The sequence below is a fragment of the Macaca thibetana genome, chromosome 15 (genome assembly GCF_024542745.1).
Source record: "Macaca thibetana thibetana isolate TM-01 chromosome 15, ASM2454274v1, whole genome shotgun sequence".
NCBI classification, from domain to species: Eukaryota; Metazoa; Chordata; class Mammalia; order Primates; family Cercopithecidae; genus Macaca; species Macaca thibetana.
The window spans coordinates 18608165-18628068 of NC_065592.1; the positions used below are offsets into that span (position 1 = coordinate 18608165).

The 19904-nt window shown below is 36.1% G+C and overlaps 1 protein-coding gene across 11 annotated transcripts in view; it reads right to left on the reverse strand.

The window, feature by feature from the left end:
* CNTRL (centriolin) overlaps positions 1–19904 on the reverse strand; it is a 96712-nt gene that overhangs the window by 50858 nt on the left and 25950 nt on the right. For 7 of the 11 annotated variants that reach the window (XM_050761908.1, XM_050761910.1, XM_050761912.1 and 4 more), the window contains 6 exons: positions 15340–15459; positions 14206–14428; positions 12083–12192; positions 9042–9236; positions 3607–3760; positions 1033–1253 (listed from right to left, as the gene is read on the reverse strand). In XM_050761908.1, the coding sequence (XP_050617865.1) occupies positions 1033–1253; positions 3607–3760; positions 9042–9236; positions 12083–12192; positions 14206–14428; positions 15340–15459 (1023 nt within the window). Of the gene's footprint in view, positions 1–1032; positions 1254–3606; positions 3761–5733; positions 8940–9041; positions 9237–12082; positions 12193–14205; positions 14429–15339; positions 15460–17397; positions 17422–19904 lie in introns of those variants that run through there. The other 4 variants (XM_050761915.1, XM_050761911.1, XM_050761913.1 and 1 more) reach the window with 4 other exon arrangements.

Consider the following 19904-nt stretch of genomic DNA (forward strand, 5'->3'; position numbering starts at 1 on the left):
CCGGGCATGGTGGTGAATGCCTGTAATCTCAGCTACTCGAGAGGCTGAGGCAGGAGAATCACCTGAACCCAGGAGGCAGAGGTTGCAGTAAGCCGAGATCTCGCCATTGCACTCCAGCCTGGGCAACAAGAGTGAAACTTCGTCTCAAAAACAAAAACAAAAAAGACATAAACATGAAGAAAGAAAGTGGCCAAATATGTACATTATGATACATTTTGTGTAAGTCTTAAAATCATGGAAAATACTATATATTGCTTACGGATGTTTACGTATATGATAAAAGAATAGAGGTGCAGGGAAATAATAACCATATTCAGAACTTTGTTACTTCTGGAAAGGAGTAGACAGAGGATTTCAAATATATCTATAATGTTTTATTTCTTAAGCTGAGTTGTGAGTACATGATGTTAAATATTATTTGTGATTTTTTAAATATGCCTGAGATATTTCATAATATTAAAATATATTAATTCAATTTCTGGAGCCAGCTCTACTGAGCAAGAAGTTTGGAAATCTCTGGTTCTCACATATGATAACATTTTCCAAACAACTAAAATAGCGCAAGGGAAATCTCCAAATGAATGGGCAACAAATCAGGTTCATAAGGGTATAATTTAAAACAGTATGTCCGTCTTGTTAGCTATAAAATAATGTTAAAATTATCTAGTAACCACAAGAATAAGAAAAAACATTCTGTGCTCAATTTTGCAGCACAAATAAAATATGAACATTTAATACAGTATTTGTAATAGCTACCATTTCATATTCTTTAGAGTTATTTGGCAACAATACCTTTCAGGGATAGAAATGCAGCCTAAATAATCTTCCTTTTCTGAGCAAAGAAAAAATAACTCCAAATGTATCACAGCTAAACAAGAAAAAAAAAAGCCCAACTTTTAAAAGAAAAAAATCACCATATAGCCACTAATACTTTTTCCCACTTAAAAATGTACTGTTAACTCCTCCAACTAACTTAATTTGGACATTATCTACTTATGAAGCTAAGGAAAATAGGCAGGAAAAAAATCATACCTTCCTCATATTTTCTGCATCCATGGCAACTATTTCCAGTTGGTCTCTCTCCTGCTCGACTTCTGTCAATCTCTGCAACAACGTCTCTTTCTCATCCTGCAGCTTTCTGCACTCATTCTGGGCCTGAGTTGCCTGGCCTTTAATGGTCCCCAGGTATTCTTGCAACCCACTGATGACACCTTCTAAATCCTTCTTCAGGGCTTCGTTTGCTGCTATCTGGCCTAAGCAAGATGCAAAAAGGGTAATAATATATCTTTTTAAAGTACTGTAGCATTGTCTCATCAGCATTTTGTTATTAGCCAAGAGTGAAATTCTAAGCTTTCAATTATTTCCTATCATTTTTCTTTTTCAAAACATAATGTTAAATTTTCTTCCTATTATAGATAGTACAGGACTATTAAGCAGGTATAAAATAAAAATAGTATATTTAGGGGCTATGCTTGTAAAATACCTGATTCATGCTGTAAAAAGTTTAATTTCGCCCAGGTGCAGTGGTTCAAGCCTGCAATCCCAGCACTCTGGGAGGCCGAGGCGGGAGGATCATGAGGTCAGGAGATTGAGACCATCCTGGCTAACTCAGTGAAACTCCATCTCTATTAAAAATACAAAAAAATTTAGCCGGGCATGGTGGCACGTGCCTGTAGTCCCTGCTACTCACGAGGCTGAGACAGGAGAATCACTTGAACCCAGGAGGCAGAGGCTGCAGTGAGCCGAGATCAGGCCACTGCACTCCAGCCTGGGTGACAGAGTGAGGCTCCATCTCAAAAAAAAAAAAAAAAAGTTTAATTTCCAAATAAAATAAAAAATATGTAGCAAAACTGTGAGTTCGTGCTGCTAAATACATATAACATAATCACTCAGTATATTATCATATTAATAGATAATTCTGAAAAAGTCCCAGAGAATGCCCCCATTAGCTTAGCTAGGGCCATAAATTTATCTTTGAACCAATCACCATGGCCAGAATGACCAGAGTGAGGGTGTCTTGAATGGCCAGTTCTTAATTATGGCACTCTCTCTGGGCTTTGATAGGGGAAGATGTTCAGTACCCATGTCCAAGTAACGTATCTAATATTATATAATGGTTCTTGTTCCCAATCTTTGCACTACCATTTTGTTGTGTCTTTTGGGTGTTTCCAGGCTTACAAAGATCTAGGAGATAATTTAGAACTTTAAAATTAAGTCAGAAAGAGCCTTGGGCAAGTCTGAGAAAGACCTAGGTAAGTGGAAACCAATAATAAAGATGAATCCAAGACTGGCAACATAAACGTGTAACCTAAAGACTTAAAACACACACACTGGCCGGGCGCGGTGGCTCAAGCCTGTAATCCCAGCACTTTGGGAGGCCGAGGCGGGCGGATCACAAGGTCAGGAGATCGAGACCACAGTGAAACCCCGTCTCTACTAAAAATACAAAAAAATTAGCCGGGCGCGGTGGCGGGCGCCTGTAGTCCTAGCTACTCAGGAGGCTGAGGCAGGAGAATGGCGTGAACCCAGGAGGCGGAGCTTGCAGTGAGCCGAGATCGCGCCACTGCACTCCAGCCTGGGCAACAGCGTGAGACTCCGTCTCAAAAAAAAAAAAAAAAAAAAAAAAAAAAAAAAAAAAAAAAAAACACACACACACACACACTCCCCATGTACAGTACTGGATACACACTATGTGCCAGGAACTTTATGAACACTCTCTCTCTCTTCTTCTTTTTTTTTTTTCCTCAAAGTTTCACTCTGTCACCCAGGCTGGAGTGCAGTGGCACAATCACGGCTCACTGTAGCCTCAACCTCCCTGAGCTCAGGTGATCCTCCACCCTCAGCCTCCCAAGCAGATGGGGCCACAGGCACGTGTACTACTACACCTGGCTTTTTTTAATTAATTTATTTTTTTTTGTAGAGTTGGGGTTTCGCCATGTTGCCCATGCTGGTCTTGAACTCCTGGGCTCAAGTGATCTGCCCACCTCAGCCTCCCAAAGTGCTAGGATTACGGGCATGAGCCACCACTCCTGGCCTATGAATACTATCTAATTTAATTCTCCCAACAACTAATAATTGAGATAAAAACAACTTGTCCAAGGTGACACAGCTGATAGTAGCAAAACAAGAAGTAGGATCTTTTTACACTGAGCCCTATGTGTAAAAACCACTATGGCCTATTGTCTTCCTTTTCCACTATTATGGATATGTCACATTTTAAATCTGCATTGCAAAAGTAGATCCTAAAACTCTTTCTTCTTATAACCAGACACTGAATTCCCTGATGCCAATGGGTGCTTTGCTCCTGAATGGATTTTATGCCATAGACAATCACATGCCAGAGCTTATCATGAGCATGTATTGACTTCTGGCCTACTGACTGGAATGACCTGACTCACTAGGCATCAATGCCACAAAACAAAACAAAAACAAAACTCTTAAAATTGCATTAAATACTTTTGGGTATCCTGTAAATATTTCCCTATCAAATACTAGTACTAATAGGTGAACTGTATTTAGCTACTATCTGGATTAATGCTTGTCTTTATAATGTTCCTTTCACTAGTAATAAAACTGATTTACCCTAAATCACACTGAAATTCTTACCTTCAGTAAGTTGTTGTTCAAGGTCCTTAATCTCTTCCGTTTCCTTAGCAATTCTAGAAAGTATCTCATCCAAACGACTTTCAAGTTGTTTGTACTGCTTGTTCATAATGTCAAGCTGTTGTTCTTTACCCCTCTTTTGAGCCTTCATATGGGACTGAATTAAAAAACAAAAAAAAAACAAAACGAAACTCCAAGTTCCTTAAACTCCTTTAAAAAGAATAATCCTTAACAACATTTTTAAACGAAGAATAGAAAATAAATATAATAATTTGCACTATTTTGTGTCAGGCCCTGTATTGTTTTCACATGGGTAGTTTTCATTTAAACTTCAAGATAAGTTGATATGGAAATCATTTCTACTTTACAGGTGAGAAAACTGAGGATCAAAAAGGTTAAGTGGTTTTTCCAAGGGCACAGCTAGGTAGGTCAGTGTTATTTGCATTGCATTAAATTGTGTGTGTCTCTTTTTTTTCTTTCTTTTTTTTTTTTGAGATGGAGTCTCACTCCGTCGCCCAGGCTGGAGCGCAGAGGCACAATCTCAGCTCACTGCAACCTCCACCTCCCGGGTTCAAGCAATTCTCCTGCCTCGGCCTCCCAAGAAGCTGGGACTACAGGTGGGGGCCACCACACTCGGGTTTTTGTTTGTTTGTTTTTGTTTTTTGTTGCTTTTTTTTAGTAGAGACGGGGGTTTCACCATGTTGGCCAGGCTGATCTCGAACTCCTGACCTCAAGTGATCTGTCGGCCTTGGCCTCCCAAATCGCTGGGATAACAGGCATGAGCCACCGTGCCCAGCCTAAAATGTGTCTTTTAAAAAAGGTTTCCAAAGTTAGTTAGTTATGGCATATATCTATAAAAAGACTTAAAAACTACATCCCAAAATGTTAACAAGAATTATACCTGGGTGGAAGGATTACATGGGGATTTTTTTCCTTTTGTAATGAGTATTTTTATATTTAAAAAACTTTTATAGTAGATAAGTAATGCCTTTTTAATAAAAAAAATTAAGTGTACTTTTTAAAAAAGGTTTCTTAGAAGAAAATAGAGGCATGAAATAAAATACTTGAAATTCAAATTTACTTTCAATCTCTTATACAAAGAAACATTTGGCTTTTCAATAAACTGAGAGTTGACAGGGACCTCAAAGACCACTTAGCCCGGTAAGTCTCAAAATGGAGGGTCCTAAGGAGGTATACCTGTCTACCACTAGACTTCCCCATGGTGGAAAACAGAGCTTTCACATACCCACACACCCTCCCGCACCCTGAAGTCATGGCATTAGGGAACTGCTGTTAACTGAAAAGAGTGTATTGTATTTCTCAGGTGTGCTAGGGAAAGCAAATCAAGAGCCAATAATCTAGTCTAACCCTTGCTTTTAAACATGAGAAAACTGAATTTCAGATCCATCAAATGACTTGCACGTGAGGCAACTGTTCATATGAAGACAAAATAATTCCCCAGAGAACCTTTGCCCTCCCACTCACACCTTCATGACTCTTAAGTTGGTACCCACAGGATGAGAGGAATACAACAATAAATGAAGACAACGTTATTGAAAGAGGGAACTGTATCAGAAAAATGAACACCAATGATCTCAAGTCTAAGACCCATGTGATGATAAAATAATATTTCTCAATTTTATGTATTTGCTTACCCCAAATACAAGAAAAAACATCTTTTCATTTCTGATGAACAAAAGAATGGCAGCTTAATTGGAAGGTTTTAAATTTACTACCGGTAAAGCTTTATGGTATTTTGCAAACTCTTTTCCCTACACTCCCAAAATACCCATTTGAAATCTTTCTGAAAAGTTAACTACATATAACAGCTTACATTCTAAGTAAATTTCGGATTTTTATGGCTCAAGAAATAATTTCTTAAAAGACTACACTCATATCAATAAATCTTTAAAATTCACCATTAAAAATTCCAGCGAAACCTTTATACGCAGGATAAAAATCTGATTCAATATGCCAATGGTGTACATTAAATACAGGGGAACAAAAGTAGATTCTGCGATTTACATCACCGAGGAGCTCACAAAAGAGTTACTGTAAAAACAGGAACTTACATCTCTGACTCCTCCTCCTTTTAAGTCCTTTGCACACAGAGAGAAAAAATGATCATACCTTAAAATTTATCCTGTTAAAACTGAGCCGTTGAGAACAGAGAAACTGTGGGCGGAACACTTTCTAATGCTGTCTTCAAATTCATGTGCACTTCCCTCTCTGACAGCCACATTTTCGCAAGCGCCTCCGAGCCTCTGTAACTTCGCAGAGGTTCAAACCACATTCTTGTCCAAAAGTGAGCGGCGGCCCCGCCCATCCAATCACCAGCAGCCTCTGCGGGCAGGCCCCACCCTCCGCGAGTTAAATCATAACACAGGAAGCTCCCGGGGGCCAATCACGCCCAAACTTTGCAACAGATCACTACAGCTCGTTCCCTCTAGCGAACAGTTAACTTTTGCTTCCAATGGGGCATTTACCAATCAGAGAAACACAATACAAATCTTCATTATGTTTGCTCCAGTGATAATTTGTGCTTGTATGAATAATTTCATAACTACAATAGTCTGTGAATTTGAAACCTCGTTAAATGCTTATATTTGCTGAAAACCTGCCTAGGCTTAGTTCTGAGCTAATTTAAAAATAATCTATTTAGACCTTTAATCGCTTTGTGAGGAGAGGGTCATTGTGGTAGCATAAGCAAGGGCTCCACCTCTTTCTAAAACAATGACTTGGGGGCAAATCACTTAATATTTCTATATCACATTTTCATCCTCTTCAAATTGAAAGAAAAATGGCTAGATGTGAATAAAGTTCCTCACCAGAACATGTAAAATACAGCACAATGTACGACACATTGTGGGCACTTAATATGTTTGTTTTCTATGATTTCTCATCAAAGTTAAGCTTTTACTTTTAAATTCTATTGGCTATTCAGAAAGATAGTTCATCTAATTACATAAAAATTAATTACATAAAAGTCTACCTATATCTATAGAAAAATATGCAGCCATCCCACTCTTGATTATTTCTCTTCTGCTTAAAGGCTCACATTTTGTAGCCTAAAATGGGATGCCAAACACTAGCCAATATGAAACTTCGTGAATCAGAAAAAGATGTTCCCTCTGGATAAACTTAAAAGAGATGTCCTCTGATGCTGGGACTATGGCTGCAAACTTAAGAACTATTAGCAGTTTTAATAAAATTAAAAAGGAAATTCAAATCTGGTTTGTATGTTTCATCCCCACTGCACAGGTTGATTTTAGCTAACTTTAAAACTTGGATACTATTCCCATGTCTCATTTACCGCCTTTCTATATATAATTCTCTACAGAAATCCAGTGGGAACTGAACTCTCTGTCCGCCAGAAATATAACAGTCATTTGTTGAAAGCAAACACATAATCCAGCTACTAATTAGACTCATAGATCACAAAACTGGAAGGGGAAGCAAAGGAGTTTTGGGTAGGATTTATAAGCTGCTTCCTTCCTCCCTTCCATGATGCAAGCATTCATAAACACAGGGCTGGTTGGTCCCTGGGAATACAGATACCCGTAGGATACAGTTCATGTCTACATGGGTGAGATTGAACAAATACATTCAATAAAGTAAGATATTATTGACCACATTATACATTACTTAAAATACCCCATTTTCCCTTAAAATTATTTAAAATAATCAAGACTTCTTTTGGTTTCAATGTTAATACTTTGGTTTCAATTTTTAGGCTTTTGTTAGAAAAGACCTTATATCTGTCATAAGGTTATCCTTTATCGAAATTAGCTGGCCCACAAAAAATATATATGATATTGTACTAAAATGCTTAAAGGAATAGTTAAATAACTTGTCAAGTACTAAAGCAATTACAATATCCTCACTATGTTAAATTCTATGATTTCTATTAATCCAGAGATCTTAGAGTTCTTAAAAAAAAAAAAAACCCCTATTATTCAAGGTATACCAGGAAAATACATAGAAGATATTTTTCCTTGTATTTTAGGAGTATTAGCTAAAATATAAGCAATTAGTACAAAGAGTAGAGACAGAGACAAGGGCTTGGCCGTATCCAGCCACCTGACCATATCTAGTCATATCTCAGGAAGAAACATTCCAGAGAAATGTTTCCTTTTTTAAGGACAAAACAAAACAATATGAAAAAACAAATACCTTCAGTGGAATATTTGCATAAAGGATTAAATAGAAGAGGTAGAAAAAGGACTCGGAACCCCCTTCAGCTTCTTCTGCTCTTAAGAAAGATGAAGGGCTGGACGTGGTGGCTCACGCCTGTAATCCCAGCACTTTGGGAGGCCAAGGCAGGCGGATCAGAAGGTCAGGAGTTCAAGACCAGCCTGACCAACATGGAGAAACCCCCTCTCTACTAAAAATACAAAAATTAGCTGGGCGTGGTGGCGCACGCCTATAATCCCAGCACTCTGGGAGGCTAAAGTGGGTGGATCACGAGGTCAGGAGATCGAGACCATCCTGGCCAACATGGTGAAACCTTGTCTCTACTAAAAATACAAAAATTAGCCAGGCATGGTGGTTGGTGCCTGTAGTCCCAGCTACTCGGGAGGCTAAGGCAGAAGAATCACTTGAACCTGGGAGGCGGAGGTTGCAGTGAGCCAAGATTGTGCCATTGCACTCCAGCCTGACAACAGAGCAAAAAGAAAAAGAAGGAGAAAAAAAAAAAAAAAGAAAGAAAGATGAAAAAAAGGAAAGGAGGGAGAAAGCAAATCTCTCTTGCTCTGCAATGCAATGAAATTCAACCACTTAAAAATAAATAATTATGCCATGTGGCCATCATTTACTGAAAGCCACCTTCTCTTCAAGCCCTAGGTTGTTTTGTTTTAAACATACACATTCCATATATATGTGTGTGTGTGTATATATACACATATATTTATATATAACACACATACATATACACATACATACATTATATATACACACATATATGTACAGTTTTCCTTCGGTATCCATGGGGGATTGGTCCCAGGATTCCCTGCAGATACCAAGATCCACTGATGCTCAAGTTCCCTTCTATAAAATGGCATAATATTTGTATTTAACCTATGGACATCCTCTTATATATTAAAATCATCTCCAGATTACTTATAATACCTAATACAGTATAAATGCTATGTGACTAGTTGTTATACTGTCTTGTTTACAGAATAATGACAAGGGAAAAAAAGTCTGCACATGTTCAGTACAGATAAAACCATCCTTTTTTTCCTAATATATGTGATCTGCAGTTGGTTAAATCCACAGATGCAGAACCCATGGATATGGAGGGCTGACTGTATATGTATATCACTTAAATTTGTACATGAAACTAAAACAGACTTTCAGAAAGGACTCTGGACTCTGATGCTAACAATGATGAGACATGTAATATGTAGGGAGAACAAAAAATTTCTTAATTTACTCACATGTTTTGGGTCTTTGGAATCCAGGCTATCTATGGCTATTTGCAGGTCCTTAATCTCCTTCTGCTTTTCGGCAATTTCCTGCTTTTGCTTTTCCATCTGCAGTTCTAGATCCAGAGCTTCCTGGCGTAATTTATTTACAAGTTGTAGTCTACCACTCAACTGCTTGTAAAGAAGGTCCTTCCCTGCTTCTGAAATCTAATCTCCCCAAACCCCAATATATAATTAACAGAGAAGAACAACATTGATTTATTAAGACAATGTCTTTAATAAGTATTCTATGTTCTATCAGTTTTTTAAAAATAAAAGTAAAATGTGGGAGTTATCTAAGCACTCCATGCATATTTTATACTTTTATGCTTATTATATGTAGAAAATCATACTTTAAAAAGTTTATGAAAACTATTAATAGCAAGCACACATAAGTTGTCATTCTATAATAGTATATGCAACTTGTAAATTATTAATAATAAACATAGTATTAATAATAGCTGGCTTCATATAGCACTTACTATGGGCCATGCACTGTTCTAAACTCTTTATATCCTTTAATCTAATCCTCAAAACATAAAAGGTAAAAAGTATAATTATCCCAATTTTATAGATAAGGAAACTGAATCATGGAAAATTTAAATATCTTGCCCAAGGTCATACTAGGAGTTTGTGGAAGCAAGACTTTGTGTGACTCTAGACAATTTCACTGACTACTACACTACAGTTTCCTAATTAGTTTTAATGTGAAGACAATCAACCAATAAATTGAATACTGATATAGAAGTAATAATACTCTATCTCTTATTTCTAACAGTTTTTAGCATAGATTTAAACAAATGTAAAAATTTCTCAAGAGTCTGTATAGAAGTGTAAAAAAGATGAAGATAAAAGACTGAAAAGAAATAAAATAATGATGATTACTATGTAATTCCCCATAACTGCAATACCTTTATAATCAGGAAAAAATTTTAGAATTCCATGTTCACTGGACAATCATCTCACACTCAATAATTTCAAAATACAGCAAACTCTCATTAAATTGACATTTTTATTTTACTTAATTAGAACCCAGCTGAAGCTTACCTTTGTTAGCATGTCAAGTAAGTGAACAGTATAAACAAAAACTTAGGCTATTAACTTTCTTATTAACTATTTATTAACTATTATTAACTATTAATATTAACTCACTTAAATAACTCTATTTTCTAAGCATATTTTGGAAGTATCCATTTCTTTTAAAATTATGTACATTATTTACATCTATCTATGTAAAGCTTTGGCCAGTGCTATTATAAAATATTCTTTTTAAATTATTAAAACCATCTTGATAGCTCCCTCTACCTCATTTCCTACTTTCAACCCATCATTAAGTCCTGTCAGTTCTACTGTCCAATGTTTCCTGGAATCAGTTGGCTTTGTCTCCACATCCACCAGCACCTTCCTGGTTGGTGCTAGTATCATCTCTTGCCTGTACTGAACAACAGCCTCCTGAGAGATACAGATGCACACAACCCCATTCCTTCCATCTCACTCAGTCCATTTCACTCTTCATGAAGTAAGGCAAAGTGACAAACAGGATCAGCCACTCAACTATCTAAAGCCCTTCAAAGATTTCCTATTGCATGCAAAATAAAATTCAAACTTCTTAAAATGGCTTATGAACAATTTGGGAGGCCGAGACAGGCAGATCACTTGAGCCTAGGAGTTCAAGACCAGCCTGGGCAACATGGTGAGACCCCACCTCTACAAAAAAAATACAAAAAATTAGGCAGGAGTGGTGGCACATGCCTGTAGTCCCAGCTATTCCAGAGGCTAAGGTGGGAGAACCACCTGAGCCCAGGAAGTCAAGGCCCTGTCTCAAAAATAAAAATAAAAATAAAAATAAAATTGCCTATGAAGCCTGGCATGATCTTTAAACTCATGACCCTTTAACTTCATCTTCCTCTACACTCTCCCTTATTCTGCAGAGAAATTTTTTAGTCTGAAGGCCTTTGTACACACTGTCACCTCTGCATGGAATACTTTCTGCCAGCTCTGCCTCACTGGCTCCTTCTCATCCTTTGTATATTAGCCTGTCACCTCCTCAGAGAGGCCTTTGTGAATCCCCACAATCTAAAGTGTATCTTTTTTAACATCTCCCCTAGTTTTCTATTTTTTTCTTACAACACTGATGCTGTTTAACTTTTTTCCTTTTTTTAAAATAAATATTTTTTTCCTTTTTGTTTATTTATTGTCTTATTTCCCCCACAAGTCTGTCCATGAGAGGGACACGTCTATTTTGTTCATTACTCAGCGCCCAGCCCAGTGACTGACATATAGTAAGGTATAAACTTGAGTCAATTTCTAGTTAGTATAAAATCTGAAAGTAACAATACAGTGTATCTTTTAAAAGAATCTACAATTTGGACTTCACATTGTTGTTCTACCTACTGTGATATGAATGTAGTTACCATCGTAATTTTTAAATACTGATTTTTAAAAGTTATAAATAACTAAAACCTTTTTACCCACTTAAAAACTAAAATGTCACGCTACTTCCTTTTTTTGAATTTTCCCCTATGCAATTACATCATGGATTTGAGCTGCTTACTTGCTTACTTTACAACACACTTTGGTAATTTTTGAGAATATGTTACTTCAATCTTTTTGTATACTACATATCTCTTTTTTTTTTTTTGGCTTGTGTTTGATGACAATGTTCATGTAATAGCAGAGATATCTCCTGGTTCTTAATCTAAGTCCCAGGATCTTAAAGGTGGAGAGTGCTTAATTAAATTAGAAGAGATACATCAGGAAGCAACTTCTCAAGACTACACCTTTTTACATAAAATTAAGTAATTTATTTATTAATAAATTGCTAATTGGATGTCATCATAAATGGAAGAAAATTACAACTGGCAAATTCTAGAACCATATTTGACTGTGGAATTTATTATCCCATAATTAATTAGGCAGCTAACTGCTTTTTAAATTGTTTTATATGGTTATGAAGGGAAAAACACGTTTCATTTTTCATTTCCTCTTAGCATTGCTGCTTTGCTTTTACATACTTTTTTTAGTTGTACAGCTTCTTCCAGTTGTTTAAATTCTTCAGTAGCTCTCAAAATTTGTTGTTCTGCCTTTTCTATTTCGTCATGCAGTTCTGATAGTCGAGTTTGTGCTGCAAATTTAAAAACCATGCTCACATAATATGAAACAAGAAAAATATTGAATTCTGAAATTTCTACCAGATATTCCTTCTTTGTAATATCCTTCTCCCCTCTCTATTAAACTGTCATTATACATCACAAAAAAAATTTTAAACTAATTACTTATGATTGGCTTTTGTCTATTAATTAATCTCTAAAATAAACTATTTCATGATATGGTATAGAACTCGAATTGTTTTGTTTCATTCTGTTTTGAGATGGAGTCTCGCTCTGTTGCCCAGGCTGGAGTGCAGTGGCACGATCTCGGCTCACTGCAAGCTCCGCCTCCCGGGGTTCACGCCATTCTCCCGCCTCAGCCTCCTGAGTAGCTGGGACTACAGGTGCCTGCCACCATGCCTGGTAAATTTTTTTTTTTTTTTTTTTTTTTTTTTTTTTAATTTTTAGTAGAGACAGGGTTTCACCGTGTTAGTCAGGATGGTCTCGATCTCCTGACCTCATGATCCGCCCGCCTCAGCCTCCCAAAGTGCTGAGATTACAGGCGTGAGCCACTGCGCCCAGCCGGTATAGAACTACAATCGATCCTTTTATTTGTTAAATTCTTAACATGAAAGGGGCTATTCCCAACACCAGTAAACCCTTTTTACTAGAGAATAAGACTTTTATTGGGAAATATGCGCTTTACATGTCACTAAGTTATAATTAGGTTCAGGGTATTAAAAATAACCCATAAAACCTTGTGTTAGAGGGAAATGCTTTACGATGGAATTCAATATCAAGAAATTCACTACTGAGCTCTCTCTCCCAGCTGTAGATGATCTCAAATCAATTATTTTCCACCTCAAATTTAAGATTTCTCTCTCCCTCTCCCCTATAAAACTGAGTCAGCCCCTTTAAAGCTAGTCTGCACAAAAATCTGATTTATTTTTGCTTTCCCCCAGAGACTTGCATATAGTATAGGTAGACATGAATAACTCAGTTTCTTCTCTTCCTTCACCAAGTCAACTTCTATTTGCCTTCCATGTCTTCCATTTAGCTACCACTCAAGGAAAGATAAGCTGCTGGTCTGATTGAGAGCACCACAGTGGGCCATAATGCTAGGGGGATGCACAAATCCCGGGAAGGGTTCTCTTTCTTCCATATCCACGCAGCTGAGTGGGTAAGTAGATTCAAAGTCTGTCATTGGCAGGGTCTCTAAAGTGCCCCCGTCTTGACTTCTTCCTTTACGTGACTTGCCAGAAGGTATTAAGATCCCTTGAATTAGATTGTGGGGCGTGGGGCATGTCAGGAAAAGTCAGAGGCTACCCTTAGACCCAGGCCTGAGGAGAATGCTCTGTTCCAGCTTATACAAAGCATTGCTTTAGGTTTTTGCTACGTGCATAGTAATCAATCAAGTGGTTCTTTACTTGCTTCAGTTATTACTAATTGTGACTTTGAATATATAGTTCCAGTGCTTATTTGAAAGAGGGGATTTACTCATTCTTGAATCCCCTGGACATGTTGCCACCAAATTACTGCCAAAAACTCTATTAACCATAACAGGAATCATTACAAAATAAATGCTCGATATATCTGCTTGATAATCACTACTTTTGTTTTAGACTTTTCATGGAAACAACACCATCAACATGTTCAATTAAAGGAGTTACAGGGCCAGGCACGGTGGCTCATGCCTGTAATCCCAGCACTTTGGGAGGCCAAGGCGGGTGGATCACAAGGTCAGGAGATTGAGACCATCCTAGTTAACACAGTGAAACCCTGTCTCTACTAAAAAAATACAAAAAAATTAGCTGGGCGTGGTGGCAGGTGCCTATAGTCCAAGCTACTCAGGAGGCTGAGAATGGCGTAAACCCGGTAGGAGGAGCTTGCAGTGAGCTGACATTGCACCACTGCACTGCACTCCAGCCTGTGCGACAGAGCGAGACTTCATCTCAAAAAAATAAAAAAAAAGTTATAAAACAAAATTGGCCTACATATTCAATGTTTTTATATTTTTTAGAAGAATTTTAAAAATAACTTTTTTTAACCTGCACTTATTTTTTTTTCTTTGTCTTCCAGTTGCCTGTCCAGCGGTGCGTGGCCTCTCAAGTTCACGTGATCATTTCTAAGTTGTTCATCTGGCTCCATCTTCTTGATCTGTATTGCCTGAGCATTATCAATAATATAACTCTCTGTGGCAAACATATTTCTCTTGTATCTGGATTTGCCAATGTAAGGGCTTTCATCTGGGGCTTTATCAATTTCAGCATACTAAAAGCAAAATAATAGACTTATGGTTTAATAAGTGACCTCCAAGCAGTCAAACGACATTATTCATTTTATTAGTGGCAAACATATCACAGAATTGCTCAAGTTATATAAATCCTACATGCCTAGAAGCTGAAAGATATATGTTATTCTTTTATCTTCTTCTTAATATACCAAAAAGGAAATTAGAACTAAAAATGGTCTCAAAAGAATTCTTCCTCCTACCACTGAAGAGTGAAAGTTTGGACTGATTGATTAAAGAAACTGCCTACAGTTATGTGATTTTTAGCACTGCTTGATCTCTCAAATTGGAAATATGGGTGTTTTATTTTGGTTTCTTGGCTTATATAAGTAAAATCTCAGTCTTTTTTTTTTTTTTTCAGATACATGGTATGCAGCCATCAGTACAATACATTTTAATAATTGAAGTTTTAAAAATGAAATATATGATATTGGTTGGAATCACTGGGTCTTAGAAGTTTGGCATTTCCTCACTTGCAGTGACATTATGGCATTTGTACCAGTCATGACTGACTAATATTGAACCCAGTGATTACTGAACACACCATGTAAGGAGATGACTATTCCATGGTACTGAAGCACTTATCCCAGACGTCTGGATTTAAGGGAACTGATCAACCCATACACCTGGGAAAGATAGCTGAGAGTTAGACGACTGCTTTTGGTAATGGATATGGCTATGAGCAAAGATTTTTTACCTCTTTAGGATACTGTTCTAACTCCCTGAGCCAAATAATTCATAGATTCAACCAAAATACAGTTTACTCTTCTCATAACAAGAAAGTGGAATGATATCTGATGAAATCCCTTACATGTCCTCACCACCTGCCCTCCCCCATTCCATCCCATGTGGGCTTTTAACTTTGGGTTACTAAAAAATTAAAATAACTCACCTCTGATGGATAATAATTTAGTGGCTCAAATTTAGCATCAATTTTATAAAAGGCCAATTCCTGTTCCAGCTCATATTGCTTCTGACATGCTCGTGTTAGTTCTATGGTCTTCTGTTTTAGCTATTGGCCAAATTTGATATGAGACAACATATAGGATCAGTAAGTTAGTATAAAGATGTGACGATATGGTTAAGTTCTCATCATAAGTAATAATTATATAGGTTTAAAAACTCCACAGTAAGCTGCACAACACTCAGAACATTTTATCTTACTTCTAAATTATAAAAAATGAAACACAAAATTATCATTCCATAAGAGATCAAGTAAAAGACCTTTGAAGTTTATAAGCTGTTTCAGGATATAATGAATAATGATTTTTAAAATCTCTTACGTTTGTTAAACATGAAAATATTTTTGTATCAATTATTTTTGTGTAACTGGACTAATAAATACCTACATCCTGATTTTCCAATAATTAGCACTAAAGAAATTAATTTCTTTAACTGACTTTCCAACTTTAACAATAGTTTCAAATTATAAGGGAAAATGATAACTGACACTAACTGCAGAGAAATAAAGAGGAATCAGAAAGATGAAAATAAGAGCTTGGTTTGAATTGTCATACTGTTGTTGCTATAATATTTGTGGCTAATGGCATCGCAGTTTTAAGTGTTCAGAACATTATTCTTTGTAATAAAGAATAAGGGATGTAATAAAGAATAAGGGATCCAAATATATAATATTCAATTTTAATAAAGTAATTCTACTATAACTTTTTATTCTTAGAAATTTTTGGAGCTTGCAGAAGACAAATGATCCAATCTAATTCTCTGAATTTATAAATACAGAAATTAAGTTTCAGATTGGTGAACTGACTTGTCAAAAGTTACATATTAGATTAGTGTCAGAAACTAAATATTTTATTAACTAACTACTAGTATTAGCTCCTTTCTACTAAACCAAACTTTGAGTTTTTTCACAGATCCACTAAGTGATTTTTGTCTTTTTTTGGCCAGTGTCTGATGGTAGATATCAAAGAAAAAACATGCAGAAAAATTTCATTAATATAAAAATGCAAGCTGAAGAGAATAAAACATAAACAAACACAAACATTTTACACGGCCCAAGAAATCAAAGTCGTGCATGATTTAGCTCACAGTCACCTCCTGATTATCCATCAAAATGGAACTAACAGCCTAGATAACGGGTAACATTTGGCCAAATACTCAATGTGTGCCAGACATTGTGCTAAGCATTTTACGTGTGTTATTGCACTGAATCTTTACAACCACCCAATAAGATGATAAAAGCTGCACAGCAAAGTTAAATAACTTGCCCAGTTTCACAGCTGGTAGTGGAAGAGGCAGAATTCAATTCCAAGTCTCCTGATTTCAAATCCAACACTGCCTATTGCTCCACGCTGCCTTCAATGTACTGCTGCAGGGTGTCCAGCACATTACCCACATTGATATTTTCACTGAATGCTCATAACTCTCCAAGTCTCAAGAAAGCAACTCACAATCAACACTGTCAACTAATCTTGGGTTCTCTCCTCAAAACTCATTGGCAATAGTGGCAAACAAAAGGCAAATGTGACTGGAATCATAGAGAATACAACTGGTCTCTGCAGGCAAATAATAATAAATAGGCTGTGCATTTCAAAGTCTTTTGTGTCTTTTGTGCATTTTGTGTCTTTTATAAGCCCTAGGCTTAGCATATAGTAAGCACTCAATAAATGTCTGTTGAATAAATGCATGAATAAAAGCAAAATAGAAGTCAAATGAACTGGAAAGTAGGCTAGTCGCAGTATTAGCTGTGGATAATCAAGAGTTGACTGCAGGTAACATATTTACCAATCAGAAAAATAATTCTTTCCCCCACATTCAAGTTTGCTCTCCTATATAAACATCCATTTAAAAAAAAATTCATACACACACAACCACATTTCCCAAGAAGACAAGCCAGTTTCAAAACTTAAAATGTAAGCAAGCATATTAATGCAAGTTATCATGCAAACCCTGAAAAACATAGTATGCAGTTCAGGCCTGGAAGAACTACCTTTAAGGAAGAATAAAGAATCAGCAGAAAAGGGCCTGCAAGAAACCAAGACAAGGGCTAAAGAAGCAAACAGATACTGTCACCTGGAGAATTAAACTGTAATAATACAAGTTTCTCTTTACTGAAAACTTACCATGGGAAGACATTGGCATTATTCTTACATGGACATATTTTATTGCCATTCTGAGTTACAGATTTACTACCTTCCGTTACTTAGCTTGATTCATTTCAAATTGTTTTCACACTCATTACCTTATTAAATCCTCACAATTCTGTGAGGCTAGCAGGACAGGTAAATAACCCTCATTTTAAATATAACTAAACTGAAGCACAGGAATTAAATAATTTGCAAAAAGACAAAGAGTAAATTTGGTTAATATTTATTGGTGGCAGGACAGGACTACTATGGTTTAAATGGCCACCAGAAGACTTATTTCAATGCTACTTTTCTTTTAGACATTAATCGGCCTAATGCATAAGCAATTACTTTTTTAAACTGGAAAACTTCACATAATTGCAGATGATATTATCATTAGATATTCTGCAAAAGATAATAAAAATGTTTTCAAATGTAAGCTCTTAGAATAAGACCCAGAATTATTTTAGGCATCTAATAGTCCTTGCGACTAACAGAATAGGCAGAACCAATATGAACTGGTAATTTAAAGAAGAAATACAAAATAGCCAATAAATATATATGCAATACTCAATGCTCCAACAACTATAAAAATTCAAAATTAAAACAAGATTCCATTTTTTTCTACCATATGTACAAATTCAAAATAATAATATCCACTTGGAAATTGGATACTTTCTTCCCTGCTGTGGAAATGTAAATTGGTTAGAAGTTTTTGAAGTGTGCATTAACATTTATCAAAATTTTAAATGCAAATTACATGGTAATTCCACTTCTAGTGGTTTATGCTAAAGAAATACTAGTATGAATGCATAAGGTATATATAGACACACACACACACAGATTTTCTCTGTAGTACTGTCTCTAATAGCAAAAAATGTGAAAGCAACCTAAATATCCATCAGTAGGAATAGGCTAACTAAATTATGAAGAATACATTTAATGGAACACAACACAGACTTTAAAAAGAGTGAGAAAGCTTTATATATGCAGGTACATATATTTTTTAACTTGGAGAGCTGTCCATGTATGCTGTTTTGTGAAAGTTAAGATGCTGAATAATAATATACAGTCGACTTTCCATATCTGTGAGTTCTGCATCTGTGTATTCAACCAACCACAAATTAAAAATATTTTTTAAAAGGATAGTAGCATCTGTATTGAACATGCATAGATATTTTTTCTTATTATTTCCTAAACAATATATTTATATAGCATTTACAATGTCTTAGGTATTATAAGTAATCTAGCAATGATTTTAAAGTATACTAGAGGATGTATGAAGGTTACTTGCAAATACTACACCATTTTACATAAAGGACTTGAGCATCCGTGGATTCTGGTATCCATGGCGGTGTCCTGGAACCAATCTCCCACAGATACAGAGGAATGACTGTATACAGTAACATTCCTTTTTTTTAATTACAAAAATATTCAAAGGTATAATATGCATAATTATATATACATTATGTAATTACATGTATACTGTATAAGCAGCATGGAAAACAAAATATTAATATCTGGGGAATGGGGTAGGGAAGAGTGGACTTTCATTTCTGCTAAATACAGTTATGTTGTCTAAATTTGTTACAATGAACATACGTTAATTTTGTATATAAATGTGTTTTTACTTTATTTTTATTTTTGTAGAGACAGGGTCTCATTATGTTGCCCAGGCTGATGTTGAATTCCTGACTTCAAGTGATCCTCCCGCCTCAGCCTCCCAAAGTGTTGGGATTAAAGGCGTGAGACTGGCATAAACATGTTTTTAAATGGTTAATGATAAAAATAACAATGACATAGAGAAGAGCACAGTCTGACTTCTAACAAAAATAGGTATAGAAAAAAAAGCAAAAACTTCTGACAGTTTACAAAACATTTATTCACAGCACAAACATATCAATAACATTATAAATAAGCAAAAGAGAAAACTAGGCAACTACAGTTCATAGTTTTGGGATAGTGGAAAGTCTTAAGGTCTGACATTTTGCCAAGGTTTTCAATGGGCTGACTAACGTGCACCAGGGAATCAGCATAAAGATATTATAAAGTTATTTTATCTTAGTAATAAAAGATGGATTCCATGTCCAAAAAGACTTATAACACGAAAATCTGGATAATTTTGCCAGATTGCCTTCTAAATGTTTTTGCCAATGAACAGCCTCACCTACAATGTTGTTTTTAAAAAATACAAATGTCTAGGAGTACATAATGCAGCCCAAGATCCCATCAGTCTTTTGGGAAGCCATATCATCCAGTACACCGTCAACTGCAATTCATAAGCCTTTCACACATATTTCTGTTAAACCACGTCTTCTCCATTATATGGTCAGGAAGTTGTATTTTTAGACCCAAGGGCAAAGAATTATCT